Source organism: Scophthalmus maximus, chromosome 3 (genome assembly GCF_022379125.1).
Source record: "Scophthalmus maximus strain ysfricsl-2021 chromosome 3, ASM2237912v1, whole genome shotgun sequence".
NCBI classification, from domain to species: domain Eukaryota; kingdom Metazoa; phylum Chordata; class Actinopteri; order Pleuronectiformes; family Scophthalmidae; genus Scophthalmus; species Scophthalmus maximus.
Window position 1 is genome coordinate 17,171,787 of NC_061517.1, and position 22,734 is coordinate 17,194,520.

The window sequence follows — 22,734 nt, forward strand, 5'->3', positions numbered from 1 at the left end:
CTGATATTATTTAGCCCAAATGATTAATCACCAAAATAATTGTTTCATTACAAGTCAATGCAAGTAATTGTTTATTTGCACTCTTGGCTGCAAATACTGTAATTATTCTAAAGTAACCCAATTTTCAAACATAATATTGAAACCAAATGTCATTTATTGTCCTTATTATTTTATCTTAAGTATCGCAATGTTTCAATACCACTGACTGCTTATTTAAAATGATTAATGATAGAGCAATTGTTTAAAATGTGTTATTTTAAAGAAAAAGCATCAGTGCCAATGAGAAATAAATCCTACTTATTAAAGAAAAACCTTTTATTCAATGAACCATGGAACATCAAAACATATATGACATAGTACACTGAGTTATTGGTGTTTTTTATAGACAAGCATTAAATAACATTGCCAAGTATAACATAATAAAGGGGAGAAATAAATATGATTGATAAATATATTAAAAGAAACAATGGACCTAGGGGTTATTTGAAAATCTGACACCCACAATTAAGTTACACATTCTTAAAGCAGTCTTCTTCTGCATAAGTTTCAGAGATGAGAAGTATTGACACAGCTTCTTGTGAAATGTGTGGAAATCTGGTTGTGTTTTCAGGAAGCTATTCTAATGTTCAATGAATTAACCTAGAATAATTAATGTGTAATTGCTTACTCATGTGGTCCATTTTTCATAAATGTATCAAAAATTACTTTCTTTTATTAATTCAAAGAGACAATAATTATTTAGGAAATAATCAGCGAGGCAAATCGTCCCAAAGGGCAGTGGAAATGGTGCATTCATTAAATAAGTGTCCTGTTGTTTCAATGTGTTTATCACAAAAATAAAAATTGGAATGCTCTGTAGCAAATCGACGTTTTTAAAAACATTACTTTCTATTTAGGACCCTGGTGATAGAGGGTTTTTTTTTTTGGCTACGGAGTGAGTCATCCACAATAGACCATCTTTGAGCACGTCCTCTTCCGGCTCAGAAATGTGACGTATAGGGCGCAAATATACAAGGGAGGTCTTTGTAGTAAGTTGAGACGCTTCAGCCGCAGCGCGTTCCACCGGAGAGAAGATGCACAACTGGCAGGAGAACGAAATCAAAGAACTTCTGACCATCCGGGGGTCGGAGGCGATCCGCTTCCAGATCACGGGCACGGTGAAGGACTCGGTCGTGTACAGCAGGATCACCAAGCGGCTGGCGGAGCGCGGGGTGTTCAGGTCACACATGCAGGTGATCAGCAAGCTGAAGGCGCTGAGGAAGCAGTACCTCAAGTACCACCAGCAGAAGCTCCGCTGCGGGAGCGACCGCGTCGACTGGCCGTTCTACGAGCAGTGCCACCGGGTGTTCGGGAATGCCTCCATGGCGCACTCGGTGAAACAGCAGAGTCCTTCGCCTCCGCCGGTCGCCTCGCCGCCGCCGCCGTCGCCCTCGCCGCCGCCGCCACCTCCCACTCCTCCGCCGCCGCCGCCGCCGGCGTCCGCCCTCAGCGACGAGCACCATGAGGTCGTGGTCGGCCTCTGGGACGAAGTTGACAAACACCTGGGTCCGGTGGAGCCGGAGGACGACGACGACCAGTACAGTCCGGCAGAGCAGCTGCACACCATGAACACCCGTGAGTATGGCTCCAAGCAGACACGTCCCCACTCCGCGATCTTCCGGAAAATGTCCGGAAGATCGCGCGCGGACATTTTCCAGAGTTCGTCTTTACATAACAGGGACATGTGTGGAACATGCAGGCAGGACACGGGAGGCGCTGCTTGTGTTCTCACAGTCCACCACACACGCCCACACACACACACACACGCACGCGCACACACACGCACGCACGCGCGCACTGGCTGCGAATTCGCCGGAGATTTCCCGCTGCCTTCCCCCGCGGCCCCACTCTCACATTGCCCAGGAATGTGTCCCGGCGCCGGCAGGAAGTGTCCGCGGACGTTGGCCTCCTCGCAGACAGCCACACCCGGAACATTGTCAGGAACATGTCCGCACTCCGGCGCATGTGTGAACGCTCCGCGGCAGTGGACGGTGTTGATCTCTCTTCCATTTTGCATTTCGGGGGAAAAGTTGAAATGTCCAGAATGAAGTCGAACTAATATCTTAAAGTCGAAACGAATATAATTTGCATATCAAGAATAAGTGTCGGGAATATATGTGTAGATTAAAGTCGAATAATATATCACACTACTTTGGCACAAAAGGCCTTGTGTAGATGAATTGGTGAGATTGTTTATTCAGAATCAGTTTTAACAACAAGGAAATTCTCTTTCCCACATAAACACAGTTCAGAAAGAGAAACCACACATGTTAATAACAAAGAGAAACTCCTGTGGTTTGTTTGTTTTTCATGCCTGGTCCTGACACTCCAATTCAGATTAAAATGGAAGGAGAGAAGTACAAAGATTCACAAGGGCACACAGATCCACTATCAAAGAATTATCATTTTTAGTTTTGAATGATGGGCCATACATTTGGCATTTAGCTGAACATATTCTACAGTGCACTGTATAAATAAAACAGTGGGAGATGAATTAATCTAATCCTTTTTTAGCTGTTCGATTATTGAACCTCCATCTATTTCATCTTAAAAAGAAAATACTCTATTGCTGTTTTCAGACATGAACTCTGGAAAATTGGGTCCAGACATTTTCCAGAGTTTGACTTTCACACATGACGAATGCAGCAGGAGATTGTTGGAGGCGTTCACTCCAACAGGAACATTTCTGGAACATTCTGTGGCGTCTGTGTCGAGCAGCAGGAGGCAGGACATGACGATAATTCCGCTGAGGAAAGCAGTGTTTTTTTACAGTCAACAACACGCCCACACGCTGGCTGTGAATACTCCGGAGATTTTCCTGCTGTGTTCTCTCTTGGCCTCACTCAGACATTCTCCAGAAATGTGTCTCGGGGGCTGGCAGGAAATGTCCGGAGCAACAATTGCGGACATTTGCCTTCTCTCACACAGCCACACCTGGAAAATGTCTGGACTTCAGTGCATGTCTGAAAGCAGCTTAAGAATACTGGGGCCAGGCACAAGGGGAAAAATGTGAAGAGGAAGTTTTTTCTCTCACATTTTGTATCTCAAGAATAAAGTCAAAAAAGTTGAGGGGGGGGTGGAGTTTAAATCATGTGAATAAAGTAGAAAATGTCAAAAATGTACTTGACATTTTTAGGTTTAAGTCTAAAAATATTAAAAAGTACTAACGTTGGAACATATAGCTGTTTTCAGACGGGAACGCCGGACAGCGTCTGCAGAATTGGGGTCTGGACTTTCTCCGGAATTTGCTGTATTCTTCATACAGCAAATTCCGTAGCAGGAGATTGTCAGAGGCAGACGCGTTTACAACAGCAGGATAATCTCAGCAACATTCTGTGGCGTCTGTGTAGAGCAGCAGGACATGACGATGATTCCCCTGTGGGAAGTAGTGTTTTTGTTTAGTCATCAACACACCCGCTCCCTATGAATCCTCCAGAGATTCTCCTGCTGTATGCTCACATGAGCTCACTCGGACATTCTGCTGAAAATTTTACTGGGGGGGGGGGGGGGCGTTGGCAGGAGAAACCCCGGACAATGTCCGGAGCAACATCTGCCGACATTTGCGTTCTCACTCACAGCCCCTGTGTTCGGGACAATGTCTGGACTTCAGTGCACGTCTGAAAGCAGCTTAAGAAACTTTGACATTTTCTTTTCGCACATAAACTCAGTGTCGTTATTAGTATTGGAAGAAATTGTGCCAAAAACCACGTTGTCCACATAGGATAGGACAGCTCACACAGCTGTCAGCCACTCTACCTGGACTTGATGGACCAGAAGAGTTGACTTTATTCTAGACATCTCAACTTTATTCTTGGCATTTCAACTTTATTCATGAAATGCAACAAAAAAAATGCCTGATTAAGTGTGGTTACATTCTCGACATTTTGACTTTATTCTCTTGATGCAAAAAGGGGGAAAATCTTCCCTATTTTTTTTTCTCATGCCTGGTCCTAACACTCCATTATGATGCATCTGTTGTGTCTATATTAAGAGAGAAGATACCTGGATGACCTGCAGGGTCCCAGACACCGAGGGCCAGGGTTGGGGCTGGACAGCATTTAATTAAATCCACTTAAAGAGTGAAAATTCTTTCAGAATTCTTATTAAATCAGATTTAAATGATAAAATGGAAGGATAGAAGTACAAAGATTCACAAGGTCACACAGATCCACTATCAAAGAATTATTTTAGTTTTGAAAGATGGGCCATACATTTGGCTAAACATTTTCTACAAAGCTTTTTGTAAATAAAATAGCAGATGCATGAATCTGTTCAATATTTATTTTAAGCTGTTAGATTATTAAACCTGAATCTTTTTCCTCCTAAAAACAGTATAACCTTTTTTTTCAGACATGAACTCTGGAAAATTGTGTCCAGACATTTTCCGGAGTTTGACTTTCACACATGACGAACACAGCAGGACATTGTTGGAGGCGTTCACTCCAACAGGAACATTTCTGGAACATTCTGTGGCGTCCGTGTCGAGCAGCGGGAGGCAGGACATGACGATAATTCCTGCTGAGGGAGGCAGAGTTTTGTTTATAGTCATCAACACACCCACTCGCTCACTGCAAATTTTCCAGTGATTTTCCTGCTGTATTCTTCCATGGGCTCAATCGGACATTTTCCGGAGTTCATGTCTGAAAACCGTTTAAGCTGAACCAGCTGTCACAACCAGACCAGACCGAGGGCCTGAGCAGCTCCAGGGACAACTTTCCACACAGTTCACTGTGGTGGCTGCTGAGCCTGGTGTCTACATCAGCTGCCGCAGCAGCACGTCTACGGAGTCCTATGAGCTCCTATGGCAAGAACAGTCACACCAGGGAAAAAGTAAAACTCACATGCAGTCTGACAAAAAGTCCGGCTTTACGTTTTAAAGCCTTTGTAAATGAGGAAGCATTTGCCACTATGCCTTGTTGAAGACATGTAGTTACTCCTTCTTCCCTTCACAACTTTTAAAATGATGTTTAGTTATTTATCATGTTTGATTTGCATAAATCCTCTGAAGATAACGTCATGATTATGTTAGTACAAGTTTTTTTTTAAAGACGAGGAGCAGCTGAGTTTCTCCTGACTTCGATGAGGCATACGGTCGTTTTAATTATATTTAGAGGCAGCAGTGTACAGTTTCATTTGGTCCAGTAGGTTTAACCTGAAAAAATCCACGTGACAAACGACAATAAAACGTAGCGTTGTATCAGTCGTGGGTAAACGTGAGCGTGCTCTCTGCAGTTTCCTGATGACGGAGTAGTGTTTGTGTTTAAATGATAGTTCTACCACACATAAATTCTTGTTGCCATTAGAAAATACAAACATTCAAAAAAATCTGCTGTACTTTTAAGCCTGTTATTACATTAAAGTGAATATGTTGTGTCCATACTCTGATCTCATGAGAACAAAGGCTTTGTTATAGGTGGAGTTGTCTCAACTCCAGCACGTTGGGTTTGAAAAGAAGAAAGGAAAGATGTTATGAAAGTCAGAACTTGAAGCTCCTTGCTTTAAAAAAACAACAAATACGAGACCTATCAGTGACGGGTTGCATTTTGTCTCTGGTTCCGCAGCATACAAGGTTCCCACTAAGAAAAGGAAAACGACAGTAATGGACCAGGTCTCTGCCTTGGTGTCAGCGACGGTCGCCCAGCTCAGGGAGATGGACGCCGCCATGCAGGCGCAGGAAGACGCCCGGCTGCAGAGGCTAATGGACCATGAGAAGGAAATGCAGAACAATCTAATGAGTCAGCTCGTGACCATGCACGAACGGACCAGTCGCGAAAACCATGACCGACAACGCGAACTTGTCGACAAGATCCTCTCGAGGTTCCCGTCGCCGTCGGCGCCCTCGGGCCACTGACTGACACTTCCCGCATGAGTGACGGTGGCACATGACGGGGTTTTCCAGGTGCAGCGATCATTCTGACTCTTCCCCCTCCACCAGCTGACTTGTGCCTGGGCGTCCATTACTTTTTATTTTTACTGTTTCAAAAAAAGATTCGCCGAGATCATCTTGCCTTTAACCTTTGACTCTTCTCACCTGCCGCCGAAACAGATTCAGGTGTAAACTAGACTTCAGGCCCCCGAGCTCCTCTCACTCATCGTGTTTTCATCTGTATGAACCAGTTTCATTAAACCAAATCACAAAGTATCGTGTTGGAAAGACGCAAATGTACAGGAACAATAACCAAACACTAATGTCGGACAGAGACACTGCACCATAATAATCAACTGAAGCACCATCATTCCACTTATAGTTTTTTTTAAAAAAATGCATATTGTTATTCAATATACAAAGAAACCTGTTGGTACACGTTTTGATCTTTCAAACTCAAAATTCAATATAAATATTTAAATCAGCTGGGCAGTGCATGACGTGGTGATGTCATACTAAATATATAATATTGTTACAGCAACTGGTTTTGATTTAGTCTTTAGATGAAAACGTATATTAGTTTTAGTCAGATTTCATTCTTTAGATTTTTGTTAGTTTAGTCAAGATGACATTACTGACGCACATAACTTTGCAAGTTTTTTTTTAATTAACATTAGTGCAACAGGTAAAGTGATGAAACGATATTTCCGGCAGTAGGAATTATGTATAGTGGGTGTTCCCCCAGATGCATGCAAGTTATTGTCCGTTTGTCCGTCATTCACATTATTGTTTATTCGTCGACGAAACATGTCATTGACAATCTATTTTGAAAACAGTAAATCAACCGTTCCCATTTGTTCACGTAGAGGAAACGGGTTGATTATTAAACATCTGAGCCGCCACGCCAGGTGGAAAAATCAAAATCTGCACACTTGATCAGTTTGCAGTGAGGCAGACAGACACGTGCTCCCACGTACGTATGTGACGTGCGGACGACGTTCTGTGCCTCTTCTATCACCTCGGCCGAGCGCGTCGGTGTGAACAGTGAACCAAACGCAAAAACAAATCACGGGCCTCTGGGGCCTTTTGTTGCAGCAAATGCTTCAGTAAGCATTTTCTTTCATTTGGGATCATTCATATGCAGGAAGAGCAGCGCGATTTCAGTGAACGATGACAGTTGCTCACCACGCGGGCGGTAACGCTGTTGAACTGTGGCGTTCAGAGAGAGAGCCCTGCTGGTTCAAACATTGATGTAAATATCACGTCTCAGCCAGCAGTGCAGTGTGGTGGGAAAGAAGCGGCACTTCAGTGGTCGATTCATAGTAGTACAGGTCATAAATCATGTATGGTCACGTGAAAATAATATATATATATATATATATACACAGTAACTGATGAAGTTTAAAATTCAGAGATTTATTAGACAACAATACCCGACAGTTGCATAGTAAAAATGTAGTGGTACACTTGACAAACTTAGAATCTGGAATAATTCAGCAGTGAGCTCTTGAGTCGCTGGACGTTGAACGTGTCCTTCTTGGCTGACACGAAATTCCCGGTTGCGCTTTCCTGTCGTCAGCAATCCGGGAGAAAACGTGTCATTGAGGAAAAACACCTGCTGCCCCAGACGGTCGCCTCAGGCCTCGGACCGAAATTCAGTCATTTTCCAAAATGGCAGCACAGCATCTAACTGCCTTCATTTAGTTTGTTTCACTTTTTTATTTGATTGATTTTTTAATATAAAGTATGAAGTCCCATTGTAAATGGACCAGTGGCGAGCTCTCTGAACGAGGGCACTACATGCGTGACAAACTGACTGGTTTGTCAGCTGGGATGTGTACTCATATTGCAGATACTTTTATACTGTCTTATATTGTTACCAGTGTTTTACCATTTTTAATATATTATTGTTTTGTTTTTTTTCCCTTTTAAAGGACCAATAAAGTTTTCAGCTGAAATAATCCAAAGTTGTTCTTCAAGCTGACTTATAAACAGAGTAAAAGCAGTTGGAGGGAGGAGGTCCTGCTCACTCTCCGTCTGCTGAGAAGCTCCTGTGCGTTGTGGGATGGAAACGGACGCCATAACCAGCTGGAGTCCAGAGTCACAGCTGCATTATGGGTTCCGTTACAATCCCACCCACCAATACAAAGGGTCCGGACTCAGCTCTGGACAGCACAGCTAGAAAGAGGGAACAAAAAAAAGTTGAATTTAGAGAGATTGGACAAATTAATCAGAATTGTATGACTGAGTACAGATTCTGAAAGAATTTGAAAACGAATGAAAGGACAAAAGCGTTAGCCACCTACATTTCCTCTACATGCTTGCCCGCTGCTGAATTGTTTTATTTTGTTTGTTGAGAGGAGGTTATGCTCTTATGTCTTATGCTCTTTGCAAACTCAAAATATATTTTTTTCACGCTGAGCTTCACCTCCGCTGCCACAACTCCATCCGAGGGGAAATAACCTGGACACAGTCTAATGGAATCTCATTATGTGGTTTACATTCGACAGCGTCCTACTTTGTCTACTGCCCTCGTAGGAAAAAAAAACTTATTTTGAAATCAAAGTCAATATGTTGTGGTCATATTGAGTTTTAAAGGACCAGTTCACTATGTAAAAATCCTTGACAACCTCTAACTGAGAAAGACTGACCCTGTAAATCCAATTTCACGTAGCAGTAAGTGCAAACCATTTTATTTTTGTCTCGCCGTGAACCACAGTTGAGATAATTCAAGGCTCCTGGCTGTTGTTTCCAGTGTGAGACCGAGCAGCAGAAAGTAACGTTAAGATTGTTCAGCGACAATATGATCCAGTTTTCCTCCACCACACAGTCTAATGAAACCACGGCTCTGTGAGGTTTCACATACGTCTGACTTGAGTGGAAAATATTTCTATTTTAGATTGTACGAGTTGAAAGCCGAGTTGCCGCCGAGCGAGCTGGACACGACACAAATCACTAACACGTATTTGGAACTTTGTAGATGGTGTAAAAAGTATCGTTTCATTAAATTAGCTCTTTCAGAATGAGACAACAGATTAGTCGCTCTTCAGACGTTTTATGACGCACTAACTTTTTTCTTTTTCACTGTTTTACAACAGCTTTCAGAAACAGAATTGGGGAATCGGATTGTACTGTGGTGTAACGTAAGACAAGACGACCACTTCAAAATCATCCACTCAGCTGTCACTTAGTGATTCACTCCTGAGTGAAGCCACCGAATAACAGAAATTATGAAATTTAGGAAAACTCAGTAGCTTAAAGAGAAAAAAAGATATTCATCATCAAATTTGATTGACAATATTTAAATTGTCAATCAGAAAAAAAGTATATTTAGGAGAGAGATTATATTCATGAAAATACTTTTTTTAGTCAGCATTGCAACCCTTTGAATCCAACAGTCTTTAATCTGGACCATTGAACCTCATTCAGCTGTAAACCTGCAGGAGGAGGAGCAGCTCTGTCACAACCGCGCTGCTTCCTCTTGCTGCAGGAATCAGAAACAAAGTGAAAAACATTTCACTAGTTTTCCTGGAGACAAACTGACTTAGCTTAGATTTTTAGAACCAGCCCTGAAAAACATCGACATTATGATTTGACATGCTGCAACTAAAGCTTGGTCAAATCCCCCCCGAGACCTGTTAAAGTCTGCTGCAGGGAATTCACTTTCTGTATCACAGGTACTCCTTTTGTGTTCCATCTCGAAAAACCTGTTGTGAAAAAGCAGAGGAGGAACAGCTGATAGAACGATAAAGGGAAGGAGAGAGCTGGAAAAAAACAAAAAGAAGTGAAGGAAGAGCTTGACATTGTCGGATTACTTCCTGTGAAGCTGAAAACAGGTTTGAGGCCTTGACTTGGAGCTGCCTCCAACTATCATGTCCCTGAAAGCTCAAACATAAACCTGGAGAATGAGACCGACAATAAGAAGAGGACTTGGATCAAAACCACACGAGCCGCAACATGTTTCACGTCTGTCCTCTCGACCTCAACCCTGGATAAGAACGTCTGCCGGCTTCTTTTTTCTTCAGCTTTCTAACAATGTCAGGAACAGACACAATCCAAATCTGTGCGACAAGGAGAGCATGTGGGGGACAAAGTGCAGAAGTCAAACAGTCAACCCAAACGAGCCCAAAGAAAGAAAGAGAGAGAGAGCAAAGTGAAAGTGCACAAGCAGCTGCCAGAAAGACACTTAGTGTAGAAACAGTGTGTCCAGCTCACCGACATCTCCGAGCAGCGTGTCCCGCCTCTGCGGTCCCGTCCTCCCAACAGCTCGGGGAGTCCGGACTTCCTCTTTAAATACTCTAGAGATTCATTTCACTTTCACTTCTCCTGATAAGACAAAACTCCTCCTTTCTTTCCTTCACCTTCTCCCTCCCTCCCTCCTTGCTAGAGAGAGAGAGAGAGATAACATGTTGTCTTTTCTCTCTCTCTCTGTTCTTCATGTCAGATTCACTCTGAATGAACATACGTGTTCATTTTGGTTGGTTTCACCTGCGTGTTCATGTTATTTATTAAAACCTGTACTGATCGTTATAATATTAATCACATACGTTTAATACTATAAGATATGATGACAGTTAGGGTCAGACAGGTCAAATCAGTTCAGTTCATGATGTCATCTGATCCTCTGTGGTTTAGTGTTATGACTCAAAATGTATTTGTTTTATACACACTGTGCATTTTACTGCCTCTTTTCGCAGTGTTACGTCTCGGCACTAGTTCACATCAAGATTTCAATCTATTTACATTTTTTACACCAGCTCAGTTCACCCGAAGTAGAAAAGAAAGAGACGTGGTTCTGGCGGTGCAGAGGGTTTAGTTCCATCTTGTCTGTGTACGTCACAGTGGCGACTTTCACTGGAAACACTTGATAAATCTGCACACCTTGTATTCTGTGGATTATTTGTAATATTTATTTATTTCTTGTAATTTCAGTGGAAGATTTTGAGTGGCTGTGACAGAAGCCCCTCGTGACGTCTTAGTTCCCCGTGAACCTCAACACCAGAGGTGACTGCACCTCCGACTAACACTGCAACATTTCTAACAATGCAAATGTTTCTACGTTTACTTGTTTTTACCCTATGATCTAACTTTTTTGAAATGTTCACATTACATGCAGTTCTTTCCAGAAACCCTTTGAAATTTCATAGATGTGTCCTAATAATCTTTATGTAGTTTTAGTCTAGTTCTGCCTGTAGTGACTACATTTATTCGACTGTGTAAATTGTAAAGCATAATTAATGTTAAATCAGGGTCAAGATGTGACTTGGGCTTTTAGCAGTATCAGTAATAGTATTGTTTTTGTTCAGTTACACTATTTGTACTATTGGAAGCATTATAACTAGAGCTGCAACAGATAATCGAATAATGGATTTATTGGTTCTAGTAGTTTTTATGAAAAAGAAAGTCAAAAATCTCTGATTTCATTGCTCCTCTGTGACTGTAAACCAAAACATCATCTTGAGGTTTTATGGACCAAATAACTAATCAATTGATAAAGAAAATAAGCCTCAGATGAATCGATTATGAGCTGTGTTCCCTCATGCAAACCCCTGATCTTTCCGTTGTGTCACCTGAGGCCTGTAACTCGACCCTTTCCTCCGGTGTTAATCAGAAACGTCTGCATGTGACGATGTGAGACAGGTGTGGCCAACAGAGTGTGACCGTGGGAGTGGGATCGCCCCGCCTGCGTCTCAGCCTGGAAAGTCCGGTGGAGTTGGTGGAGCATCCGATCCTCCCTGGAGACCTTCAGGTAGGCAGAGGGACCCAGACATCACTCCCACTAACTCACAGTTTCGCAGCAATGCAGCGCGACTGGCTTATACTTACCCATAGTGACGGTTGAGATCAATGCCACGTTTATTTTGGAGTTCACAGATTTAGTTTTCTAAAGGTAACTCATTATCTTTAAAATCTAACTCTATAGTTTGCCAAAATCACCCAGATGCTAACGTATTGTGTGTGCATGACCTCCCCCCCACAATTTTGAAAAATTATACAAAGTTATTAATAAAATAAGTGATTGTTAGTGTCTTATAGTCATTACTTGGGTTACAATGGATCTGTCAATTCTTGCAGTAGATTATCAAACAACTCCAAATATTTTCCCTATAATTAGTTACAGGGTATTGTTTGTACAAAAATATATTTTCCCCCTAGAAACAAAATAAATAGGACCCCACAAAAGATGTTATCACAGCAAGAAAGTATATCCTCATACTAGTTTTTGTAGGATTTACCTGTTTCTGCCTTTAACTGTAAGTCACTTTGGACAAAAGCATCTGCTAAATGAACGTAATGTAACTTATGCATACACAAGTCCTGCCTTGGAATTTTTTTTTTAATATGTATTACATGATTTTATCAGTGGCTGATTCTATCAGTGTTGTTTCATAATAGATGTGGACAGTTGGCGCATCTCTGTAAGTGCTGCTATATACATTTGTATTTCTCGATACATTGATGAGCAACTTCAGAGTTCATTTGATGTAAAGTTAAAATTGGCATATTAAAATCTGACATGTAACAGGTACAAACAAACATAATACTGAAATTTTGTAACCCCATATGTATTAGTTAATTGTATGTTCTGTACCTTCCTGGGCGGAACTAATGTTGCGGCCACACACATAACGCAGGTGCACATTGTCACGTGAAGCAGATTGTAGAGACTATTAAAATGTCTTTCAAAGACTTTAAACCTCTTTTTAAGATAAGCGGCCAACGAAGTATTTATTCAATCTGTAAATGTCGACGCAGAGCGTCATTTTGTGTTCACTTTATTTTCATGCGCCGCACTGTGTACTGACGTGTTTTGTACTGTTCCATCATAAATATAGGTATCACGGCGTGATGGTGTGGATACGACGGAGAGGAATCGCAACGTGAGGTAAGTGTTTCCCATTACATTCATTAGACTGTTGCTCCACAGACTGAGGGTCCCACTGAGTTCTTATTAACGTTACTAGTGTAGCGGCCGTTCTCCGTGTGTTTGGCCCGCGTTGTTGCCTTTTTGAAACTGAAAAGAGTGACCTGCGCAACTCTTTGCTGCCCTTAAATATACACGTCTGAAAATGAACTTAACGTCTTTGAAGAACACAAAGCATACGTATGATAGTGCGAGGTAACACTAGAAGTACTAAGGGAATGTTCGAGTAACGGTTGTAATTTATGAAAATAGCAAAGTATTTTAATACATTTCTAAATATTATTTCTCTGCATTTAAAGTTTGTAGTTGTAAATTTTCATCTTTTGCCTTCAAACTGAAATGAAAATACTAAGTTATTTTGATGAATCTATCTAGACACATTAATCAGCTTATTACAGTGTGTCAGCAGTAACTGTCAAATTACAAGATATACAGTTTACATCCCATTTCAATAACTACTCCTTTCCCTCACATTATGAACAAAAACAAGACTACAGCAGCTTGTGGAAAAAACATGAGTTTTATTATTGGACAACTTTTTTGCCTTAAAATGAGCTTTGTAGACTGGAGACTCACAGACTGATATTTTGGTTCCCTCCTTTACACAAGCAGCTATAAACACAGACGATGGCACTGGCAGGAAGACTGATGATCCTTGGAGGAGAGAACTCGTCTTTAGATCTGTATGAAAAGTTAGTCGTGCATGTAAAGAGCCTGGCAAGTAGTGTGTTTGCATAATGCCTGTTGTAACGATTCCTCCTCTTCACACTGAACGGCCTCAAAACAGACGTTTCTCGTAGCTGTGTGAAAGAGAAGAAAAAGAAATCACAAATATCCATGACGCTGCCTGAGGTTTGACATGAAATCTGGAAAATTGGGTCCTGACATATTGTGGAGATTATCAGACACGTTCACACCAGCAGGAGCACGACGTATTATATTGCGAGTTGAATTTTAGTTTACAGTCATCGACACGCCCACTCACTCAGACATTTTACCAGGGGGCTGGCAGGAAAACGTTGCATAGTCTGAAACCAGCTCAGGACCGAAGTTTGTGTGGTTGAACTTTTAAGATGATTCAATATTAAACGGAACCAAGTAGTGTTTACCTAGTAGGTGTGGTTTGACGAAAGCTGTGTGTACCTGTGCATGCTGTGGACTCCACCCTCCATCTGGGCTGACGTTGTTCTCTTTTCAAATTTCAGATCTCCAGAGTACATCATGGCTCTATGGGAGGTAAATACACCATTACAGACAAGAACCTACATTTTGGAAAAGAACTACAGTTACGCACAAAGAAGAAAATAGCGACACCAAAAGACCCAAACCTGTTGTATGCTGTACACAACAGACTGATCATCATCCAGTCACATTATTTTGTTGAATACAATACAACTGAATATTGTATCACATTCAAAAGACAAATTCACCAATATATTTCCCCTCATACTTTACTTTTCTATCCACATTATCAATTGGATCAGTGACTCAGAGGGCTCAATAAAATACACTGTTACTCCGTGGGGGGTTTTAAAAATGGAAAATTTGTTCCAGGCATTTTCCTGCTCTTCTCTCACTCAGGGGCTGTGGCAGGAAAAGTTCTGGAGAACGTATGGAGCGACATGCAGCCCCTCCGGAAAGTTTGAGAGAACTGCCCAGACTTGAGTGCACGTCTGGAAGCAGCCTGTGTGTCGTTACCTGAGCTGTGTGAGGCTCTTGGCACCAATGTCTTGACAGGAGTGCTGGATTCCAGCCAGCAGGTAGGGAACAAACTTGTGGATAGAGCCCTTGTCCTGCACCGCTCCAGAAACACCCTGAGCAACTTTAATCTTGTCACTCTCACTGTGAGGGGAGAGGAAGAGAAGAAGAAGTAAGGAGAGTGGAGGTCTAGAGGGAGCCCGTCTTTAAATGCTTTGTGCTGCCGCCTTGTGGCTCATAGTGAGGAAAATGAAGCAGTCTGTTTCAAGAACATCTTTTCTCTTCTGAAATGGTTTTGACATGTACTTCCATCCCAAATAAACACTTTGTTGAAAGTATTATTGTCTAAAATGTCTGCCACCCTATCTTTCAGTAGTAGGCTCGTCATATCGAATGAGGAAGTGTTGTCAGCTGGGAACAACTGCCAAAGAGTGGTTTCTTAACATCATGGTGAGACAAGAATTGAACATGCAGGTGTACAGATTTTGGGCACCTGAAGTATCTGGTCTGTGAGCCCAGGTTCTTGTCCATGGCGTCCAAGGAGCCCATGCCACGGTATTTCTTCAGCCTGATGCCATCAGAGAAGAAATATTCACCAGGAGCTTCGCTGGTGGCAGCCAGCAGAGACCCCATCATCACTGGAAGTACAGAGAGAAGTTCGGATCTTAGAGATGACAACTGAAAAATGGTGCATGACAGAATTTCAGTGTAATCACAGTTTCACACTAAGTCACAAACCCCATATTCCAAATCTCACATCAAAATGCTCTCTGATAAATCTGCTTTTAATCCATGTTACAGTCAATTTTCAATCAAAAAGCTATTCAGAAATTTGAATAATGAACTCTCCATACCAGTGGAGGCTCCCAGTGCCAGAGCTTTGGCGATGTGGCCGACATTCTGGATGCCACCGTCAGCGATGACCGGCACACCGAAGCGGCGAGCGTACTCCGACACCTTGTAGACAGCTGTGGCTTGAGGTCTGCCGCACGCCAGCACTGATGAGGAAGAGAGGTGGAGGATTTAATGATGTGCATCAGGTCCACTAACTGCATATTTCTTGTACTACAAACAGAACAAACCTTGACAGACTAATGTTGGAATGAAACACTGGCTCTTCCACTTTTCCTTCACATGCTCTGTACACGTTATCGTAGCTTTGACACCATCTTATGTGAGTGTAAGAATTTAACATAAATACTGTGGAGCCAGGACTCCTCAGCTGACAGACTGTAATGATTGTTAAAACTCCAACAGAGCTCAGAATATAACAGAGTTTTGATCGGCATGCATCATGGAAGAGAATTCCTGCAGTTTATGTTTGATTTAAAATAAATAACTCAATCATTCAAACGGTGAACGAGCAGACAGGCTGGGAACACGTGCATGTTGTAACGTTTGTCAAAGAAATGTGAGAATGAGGAAGTTAAACAAGTCACATCAGCAGATAAATCCCCAAATTCAACGACCCCACATGGAAGAGTTTCAGATGAAATACTGTTCCAGAGCCAAGTACAGTAGCTCTCTGACAATTACAAAGAGAAAAGGCACAGATGTGTGGTTTCTTGCCTTTTCTAACACAGAACAGCAGAACAACATATGGTGGAAGTGGAGTGAACTATGAAACAGCACAAAGGCACAAAGTTGATCCAGTTATCTATATCAATATAACCTCAATTTCTATTTTACCACAATATACATTCAAGCACTTTTTTGACACGTCTATTTAACTCAAAAACTTTCAAGGCCTTAATCATTTTCTGTGGAAACCCTGAAGACTCCAAATCTTTGCCTCTATTCAGATTAACACCGTCAGTTCACAAATTTCAATTTCATGTTTTCAACCAATCGTCTACCGGACACTGACGCCTTGCCCACTTCCTGTTTTACAGCTGGAGTTGTTTCACTTCCTGTGAACTCGGGGCTGCGCGGTACTTCCCAGACTGATAAAACTAATCCTCCTGCTGAGGATCAATTTCCAATGATCTAAGATGGACCAGTCTCATCATGTATGGTGTTGTATCATGCAGATACAGATCTTTCTAACACAAGATCGTACACGTTTTCGGAGATCGTTTTAGATTGAACGCTGATTTATAACAAAAACATAGTATGGGTGGAGCCTTATACCAGCCACCATCTGAGCAGATAGTGTATAAATCTGATGAGGCCAGTGGGTCATTAAAGTGGATGAAGGAAGGGCAACATCCACTCAGGATGATTGACAGATTAGTGAGGACGTGGGAACAAGCAAAACCCCAAACCCCCTAAAGCCAGCTCTCAAAAAAAACACCTGCAACCACTACACCTCTACTACTTGTACCGAAGCAAAGCTGTTAACCAATCAATGCAGCAGGCTGTGAAGTGGGGGTGTCACACTGTGATAGTGGAGCCAATGAGAGCCCAGAGCAGGCCAGAGGGGGAGGGGGAACTTACTGCTGTATCCCGTAACAGTGGTTGGGGTTTTGGGGCTGTGGAGCTCTAATGCTGGTGGTACACTGAGGGTAACTGGACATGGACACACACCATACAAACATGAGGGAGAAATTCAGGAGGAGGAAGGTAGGACAACAAAAAAATTAAAATGACAGAAAGAAATGAAGAAAAACAATAAGCACCAGAAAATGAAGAACCTTGCACAGCTAAAGATCTGAGAGGAAAATCTTGGGAAAGATGAAGCGACACAAGGACGCAGAGACAAACAATTTCTTCACTATGCCTGGCAAATCACAACAAACTTTATCCTAATGACAAGTTCGGATTCAAAACTATTTTTCTTGGGAACACAACAACGCAAACTGCGAGATTTAACCAGCGACCAGACCGCTCAGCTCATCTTTACAGACGGTCAATAGATCAGATCAGGTGATCACAGTATCTTATATTCCTGACTCGACTTAATCAACAGAAATATCAGACTGAACGCTAATGTTTTCTTTCACAACCTGCACAAATTGAAATGGTGATCTGGCAAGATGAGCCAGAGACCTGAGATCAGAACTACTGCATCCAAAGCATCACAGAGAACAACAAACAATCTGAGTTTTAATGATGAGCCTCGTCACACAAAGTCAATTCTCTTGCACTAAGACACTACACAACCATCGTTGGCCGACTGTCCAGCTCACAGTGTCGCCTCATCCACGCTTTGAGCAAACTGGACATTTAGCATTAAGTGTTCATCGATGTTGCAGGTGAGTTACTTACCTTCCTGTGTGATGCAGATGGAGCCGCTGCCCATCCCCACTCTCAGTGCGTCTGCCCCTGCATCGATGAGGTTCTTAGCCTGAGCTGCTGTCACCACTGCAGCAGACGGGGAGAGAGAGAGGAGGTTTTAGGGCTGACACACTGAGATAGTTACACACAGATACTAATTAATTTTGCTACAATATTGGTCCCTTAGATGACTGTTGAAATGAGTCTGAAAGGTCATCCGGTCATCAATCTCAGTCCTGGCGAGTGGAAAATCATGCCTCAAATCGTGTAGTGTGAATGCGGCTTAAGTAATTTCTATAAGTCACTTTGGCATCAAAGAAGCTCAGCCTCTTACTGAGACACTAAACAAGCTTGTTGGATAAGAAATGTAAATACGGCTTCACTGTGTGCAGTCACAGCCGATAGCAAATATCAAACGAGTGCTTTCCCTTTTTTATTATTTTGATAAACCATTAAAAGGTAAGTTTGAACAGTATCCACATGTACAAACAGCATCTATTCTATAGTACATAATATCTTTACTTTGGGCTAAAATCTGTTTTTTGTGCACTTTTATCTGTGTAGTTATGTTACCGTTGCCTCCAATGACCTGTAGGTGGGGGAACTTCTCTTTGATATATTTGATCATGTTGATCTGGAAGATTGAGTTGCCCTGAGAGGAGTCCTGGAGGAAGAGAAAGATCACGCATTATTGCCATCTCAGTGTCCAGATAAAATCAGAAGAGTGTCCGTTAAATTTGCTCAAGTTTTATTCCGACATTGATCTTAATCAAAAAAAAAAAGTTCATCTCTCATTAATGCACTAAGTGGGGGGAAATGTCTGTCTTGCAACCCAGTGACTGAAGCAGCTCACTTCCAGTCTGCTCCCTAACAGAAGTTCCAGTACTGATTCCTCAGTAATGAGGCTGAAACCCCTACATTTCTAAATAATTTTCCTCCTTTCTCCTGTAAATAGATTCTTAACTGGAATTATGTTTCTCCTTACCAACACGACCACATCCACCCCGCTCTGCACCAGCAGATCCAGTCGGTACTTGTCGTCGTTGTGGGTGCCGATGGCGGCGCCACACAACAGTTGTTTACGGGAATCTTTGGAGGCCAGAGGGAAGTCTCTGTTCTTCTTCAGGTCTGTGCGAGCGATGATGGACACCAGGGATCCCTCTTCATTCACTATGGGCAGTTTACCTGCAGGGGTCAATCGGACCGGTTAAACATGTACATCAGTTTTATGTCATACTTCCAATTAACAATTGAAAAAAACAATCACATATAAACAATCCTCTTGAGAAATAGACATAACACTCACCTTTCTTACTCCTCTGGAGGATTTCATTGGCTTCTTTCAGTGTCACTCCAGCAGGAGCGACCACTAGATCCTCTCGCTTTGTCATCACCTGCGAAGACGGTGACAGAAAGAAATTACACTCAGCATCTATTCTTAAAAGTATTTCTGAGGGTTTTGGTTCATTAAATCATCATTAAATTAATTATCAATCACTGCTAATTTTAATTCTTAACTGTTTGCAAATGTCAGTTTCTGGTTTACAAAAACTTGTGACGTGTTCACCCTTAAACATCATAAAATTAGCAGGCACCTAAGGCTCTTGGTAAAGTACTGATATAAACCTATATTCAAAGTATTTCTATGTATAAACTCCGCCCACCTCGCTGAGTGGCAGGTTGTGTTCCTCCTCCTTCAGGAAGTCGATGTCTCTGGAAGAAATGATGCCCACCAGCTTGCCGCCCATTTTGCCGTTGTCTGTGATGGGGATGCCGCAAAAGCCGTGGCGAGCCTTGGCCTGGAAGACGTCCCGTACGCGATCGCTGGGGCTCATCACCACAGGGTCTGTGATGAAGCCCTGCTCATAACGCTGAGGGAGGGAAGGAAGGAGGGAGGTGAGGAAAAAGAGGGATGGGAGAAGGAGCAGTGGTGTAGAAAGAAAATCAAATCACTGCCTACAGCAGAGGAGTAAAGGATGCAGGGTAAAATAATGTTCTATAGGCTCTATGTACAGGCAAACTGGCCGCAGCAACTAAACTAAAATGACAAAACAAGCACAAAAGAGAAAATAAACATAAAACATAAAGTAAGCATCATGACAGAGAGAAGTGAGGGGGGGGAGGGAACAATAAAGAAGAGAACATCACATGGAGTAACGGAAAAGATAGCAAGTGGATGATGGCTGAGAATAAAGACTAGAAGAAGCAAAGAGAGAACAGAAAAGTCATCATCGTTACCTTGACTTTGCGAACTTCATTGGCCTGAAATTCTGGAGTGCAGTTGTGGTGGATGAAGCCAATGCCACCTGTTAGCTGGGAGCAGATAATATATCAGTTTGTTGTGGCGTGCAAACATAATGATAGGAACAACTGCGTAAGGCCTCATGTGTGGCCCTTGGAGGATGTATCACGTCCATTCCAACTCGTGACGGTATATGGGTAGTGACGGTTACATCGTCTGATATGGACGCATCTATTTTCGTGCGGAGGGGGAGCAGACAGAAGTCTCAGCAGTGCCAGTGTGCGGTGTGTCGTACTTACTGCCATGGCAATGGCCAGATTGGCCTCTGAGACCGTGTCCATGGGAGAGGAGACGAAGGGCGTCTTCATGGTGATTTGTTTGGTGAGTGCTGAGGTCAGGTCCTGGACAAGAGACAAGCAGTGGGAAACTGTAGTTCGGACTATTAACACCTATTAAGCTTGCCTATGATGGTGATGATTTGATACAAACTTTAAATTGATATTGTCTAACAGACAGTGCTGAGTCACTACATGATTTGCATTTATCCCATAAATGTTACAGTGGCAGCTTTCATCAAAAGTTAAAATAGTTTTACAAAGATTTTCAAATACCAGGATCAACTTTGAATCCTGTGAAGCCAGAATTTAGTGCCCGGGCTAATGGACGTATTTTGACCCTAATTCATGGAATATTTTGTGCCGGTAATCCTCACCTCGTGTGCAGAAGCGTTAATCTGATTTTTTCGTGTGTTGGGAAATAAATATTTGTCCCCAAATCCCGACTCACCACTTGATCTGATGTGAAGTCGATGTAACCCGGCAGAATCAGAAAGTCGCTGTAGGAGAGACGAGAGAGATAAAAAAGGGGTTAGACTTACAAGACCTGTCCATCCTCGCAACACCGACGACGGGAAATATTTGGTTTCATAACTTCATACGTGCACTTCACGTGTCTGATTTACCTTTCCGCACCTTGATTAACTTAATTTTCTCCATTTAATAAATGTTTGACTACGCAAATTAAAGAGAGCTGATAAATGTTCCAATATGTCCAGAGCCGGCCCTAAGCACAATTTGATTTGAAGCCAGTGTGTCAATTGTTTGCTCCAACCAACATTCCTGAAAACTAAAATATTCATTTCAAAATCAGCAGCAAATTCTCATGGTTGAGATGTTAGTCAGCAATTGTTTGGCATTTTGTTGCCTGATCAGGGACAAACAAATTGATCCATTCTTAAAATCACATTGAGGCACTTTGTGTCACAGCACCTAACATTTGCTGACTACAGCTTGGAAGATGTAAAGAGTTTCCCCTCTTTCCTCCACGAAGTGCATCGCACTGACATTTTTGCTTTGCATGTTCCATAGGAGGACCACCACTCAGACGCCATATATAGTCAGGCTCCGTGCGGGTTGGCACCACAACACGGGCCTGTGTGAGGCAGGACCTAAATTTGGGAGCAGCGTGTGAGGAAGGAACGTGTCGCAGTCTCGTTTCCAACAGACCATAATCCAAATGACACAGCTTTCCCTTTCAAAGACAGTTGGCTGGTTAGTTGTCAGGCAGCACCACAGACGATGTGTGATTCGCTGTCAGTTCTGCTGCCTACAACAACCACCATGTCCTGTGGGTCTGTAAGCTGGGGGCCAGTCTGTCCTCGTGGTGCAGCCATGACAGTGGACCAACGTCACTGGGCTCTGGGGGAGAGGGACATTTAAAGGGACAGGTCGCCGGTTTAAAACAAGCAATTCCGCGCCGTGGCGCCAAAGGTTTGGAATAACCGTCGTGGTTATGTTTCTTGATTGTGCAGCTCGGCTCATACTAAAGGACTTTGCCTGGGCGAGGATAGTGGTGAAAGGTTTCTATTAACGAACAGTCGACTGGTCGGTAACTCCAGCTGGGTACGTTACCGGTCGACCGAGCTCGCCCCCCTCGCGTCATTAACCCCGTCACGTGCAACCAGGGGGAACGTGTCGCGTTAGCACGCTAAGCTACATCACACAACACAGCAGCCGACCCGCGTGGAGCCGGTTGGCTCGGCGCAGAGCTGTCGGAAAGGACGGCGTCGTTACTTGTAGGTGAGCCCGTCTCCTCCGTTGAAGAGCTGCTGTCCCGTCAGCCCGTCGTCCGGCACGTAGCCGGTCTGCCCGCTGATCAGGTAGTCCGCCATGACGCCCTGCTCGCCGCCCGGTGCTCGCCGCGCAGTCTCGTGCTAATTATGAAAGAAGCTCGACCAGCTGCGGAGGCACAGGTCGGATACAAACGCAGGCCCGCGAGAAACAGGCGCCCACGACGTTCTCCCTTCGCCCCGTGTGCGTGTCGTCGTCGTGCCGCTCCGCGAGCTGCTGCTGCTGCTGCTGCCCGCCGGGGGAGCGTGTTTCCGGCTACACGCTGAGCGGACGGTTCTTCGCGGTCCCCTCTGCACGAGCTCGGTGCTCCGGTTGTCTCCGCATCTCCCTCCGACCACGTGCTTGACTGACTGATGGCGTTTCCGTCGCGACGTCACATCCGGCCGCCCCGCCCCCTCAACTTATTATTAGTAACAGCCACCGCGGACCACATGGTAAGAAACCTAACCTCTATTATACATGTCTAATATTGCATTATATTTATAATGATATACATAATGTGCACATTTGTAAATGAGTATTATCACCACCATTATTCTTATTATTAACGATGTCCGGATGAATACTTCTGATTCAATTATTTTTCCTTAACTGTGTATAACATTAAAAAAAAAAAGTC

At 43.1% G+C, this 22,734-nt stretch overlaps 2 protein-coding genes and 1 long non-coding RNA gene across 8 annotated transcripts; 1 reads left to right on the forward strand and 2 right to left on the reverse strand.

Moving 5' to 3' along the window:
- Window positions 1–923: 923 nt before the first annotated feature.
- On the forward strand, window positions 924–13,338 carry LOC118317124 (protein ALTERED PHOSPHATE STARVATION RESPONSE 1-like). 5 transcript variants are annotated; one of them, XR_004795342.2, is made up of 4 exons: window positions 924–1,614; window positions 10,838–10,909; window positions 11,517–11,654; window positions 12,742–13,338. XR_004795342.2 is itself a non-coding variant. In XM_035645587.2 (2 exons), exons 1-2 carry the CDS (start codon window positions 1,074–1,076, stop codon window positions 5,888–5,890), a joined length of 831 nt encoding a protein of 276 aa, XP_035501480.1. In that variant the 5' UTR covers window positions 924–1,073; the 3' UTR covers window positions 5,891–6,292. The 5 variants fall into 5 exon arrangements, 2 of the variants coding, with proteins under 2 accessions (XP_035501480.1, XP_035501481.1); XR_004795344.2 differs by having other exon boundaries at window positions 11,542–11,654; XR_004795343.2 differs by having other exon boundaries at window positions 11,546–11,654.
- Window positions 7,306–10,428, reverse strand: LOC118317128. Its single transcript, XR_004795350.2, has 2 exons — window positions 10,121–10,428; window positions 7,306–8,083 (listed from the first exon to the last, which is right to left on the reverse strand). It is a non-coding gene; the product is annotated as an uncharacterized LOC118317128 (long non-coding RNA).
- On the reverse strand, window positions 13,332–22,477 carry impdh2 (IMP (inosine 5'-monophosphate) dehydrogenase 2). Of its 2 annotated transcripts, XM_047331023.1 has the most exons (15): window positions 22,059–22,477; window positions 20,773–20,821; window positions 20,286–20,387; window positions 19,983–20,057; window positions 19,409–19,615; window positions 19,051–19,138; window positions 18,730–18,929; window positions 18,318–18,408; window positions 17,736–17,831; window positions 16,965–17,036; window positions 15,383–15,526; window positions 15,022–15,166; window positions 14,529–14,672; window positions 13,974–14,057; window positions 13,332–13,630 (listed from the first exon to the last, which is right to left on the reverse strand). In XM_047331023.1, the coding sequence occupies exons 1-15, from the start codon at window positions 22,154–22,156 to the stop codon at window positions 13,609–13,611; spliced, it is 1,617 nt and encodes a 538-aa protein (XP_047186979.1). In that variant the 5' UTR covers window positions 22,157–22,477; the 3' UTR covers window positions 13,332–13,608. The 2 variants fall into 2 exon arrangements, with proteins under 2 accessions (XP_047186979.1, XP_035501477.1); XM_035645584.2 differs by lacking the exon at window positions 16,965–17,036 and having other exon boundaries at window positions 22,059–22,476.
- Between the last annotated feature and the right edge of the window lie 257 nt (window positions 22,478–22,734).

Coding starts and splice junctions, on each gene's coding strand:
- LOC118317124 (XM_035645587.2), top strand. CDS start 1,074: ATGCACAACTGGCAGGAGAACGAAATCAAAGAACTTCTGACCATCCGG. Junction 1,615..5,600: donor GCTGCACACCATGAACACCC/GTGAGTATGGCT, acceptor CTGGTTCCGCAG/CATACAAGGTTCCCACTAAG.
- impdh2 (XM_047331023.1), bottom strand. CDS start 22,156: ATGGCGGACTACCTGATCAGCGGGCAGACCGGCTACGTGCCGGACGAC. Junction 19,139..19,408: donor ACAACCTGCCACTCAGCGAG/GTGGGCGGAGTT, acceptor CCGTCTTCGCAG/GTGATGACAAAGCGAGAGGA. Junction 14,673..15,021: donor TCACAGACCAGATACTTCAG/GTGCCCAAAATC, acceptor CTCCCCTCACAG/TGAGAGTGACAAGATTAAAG.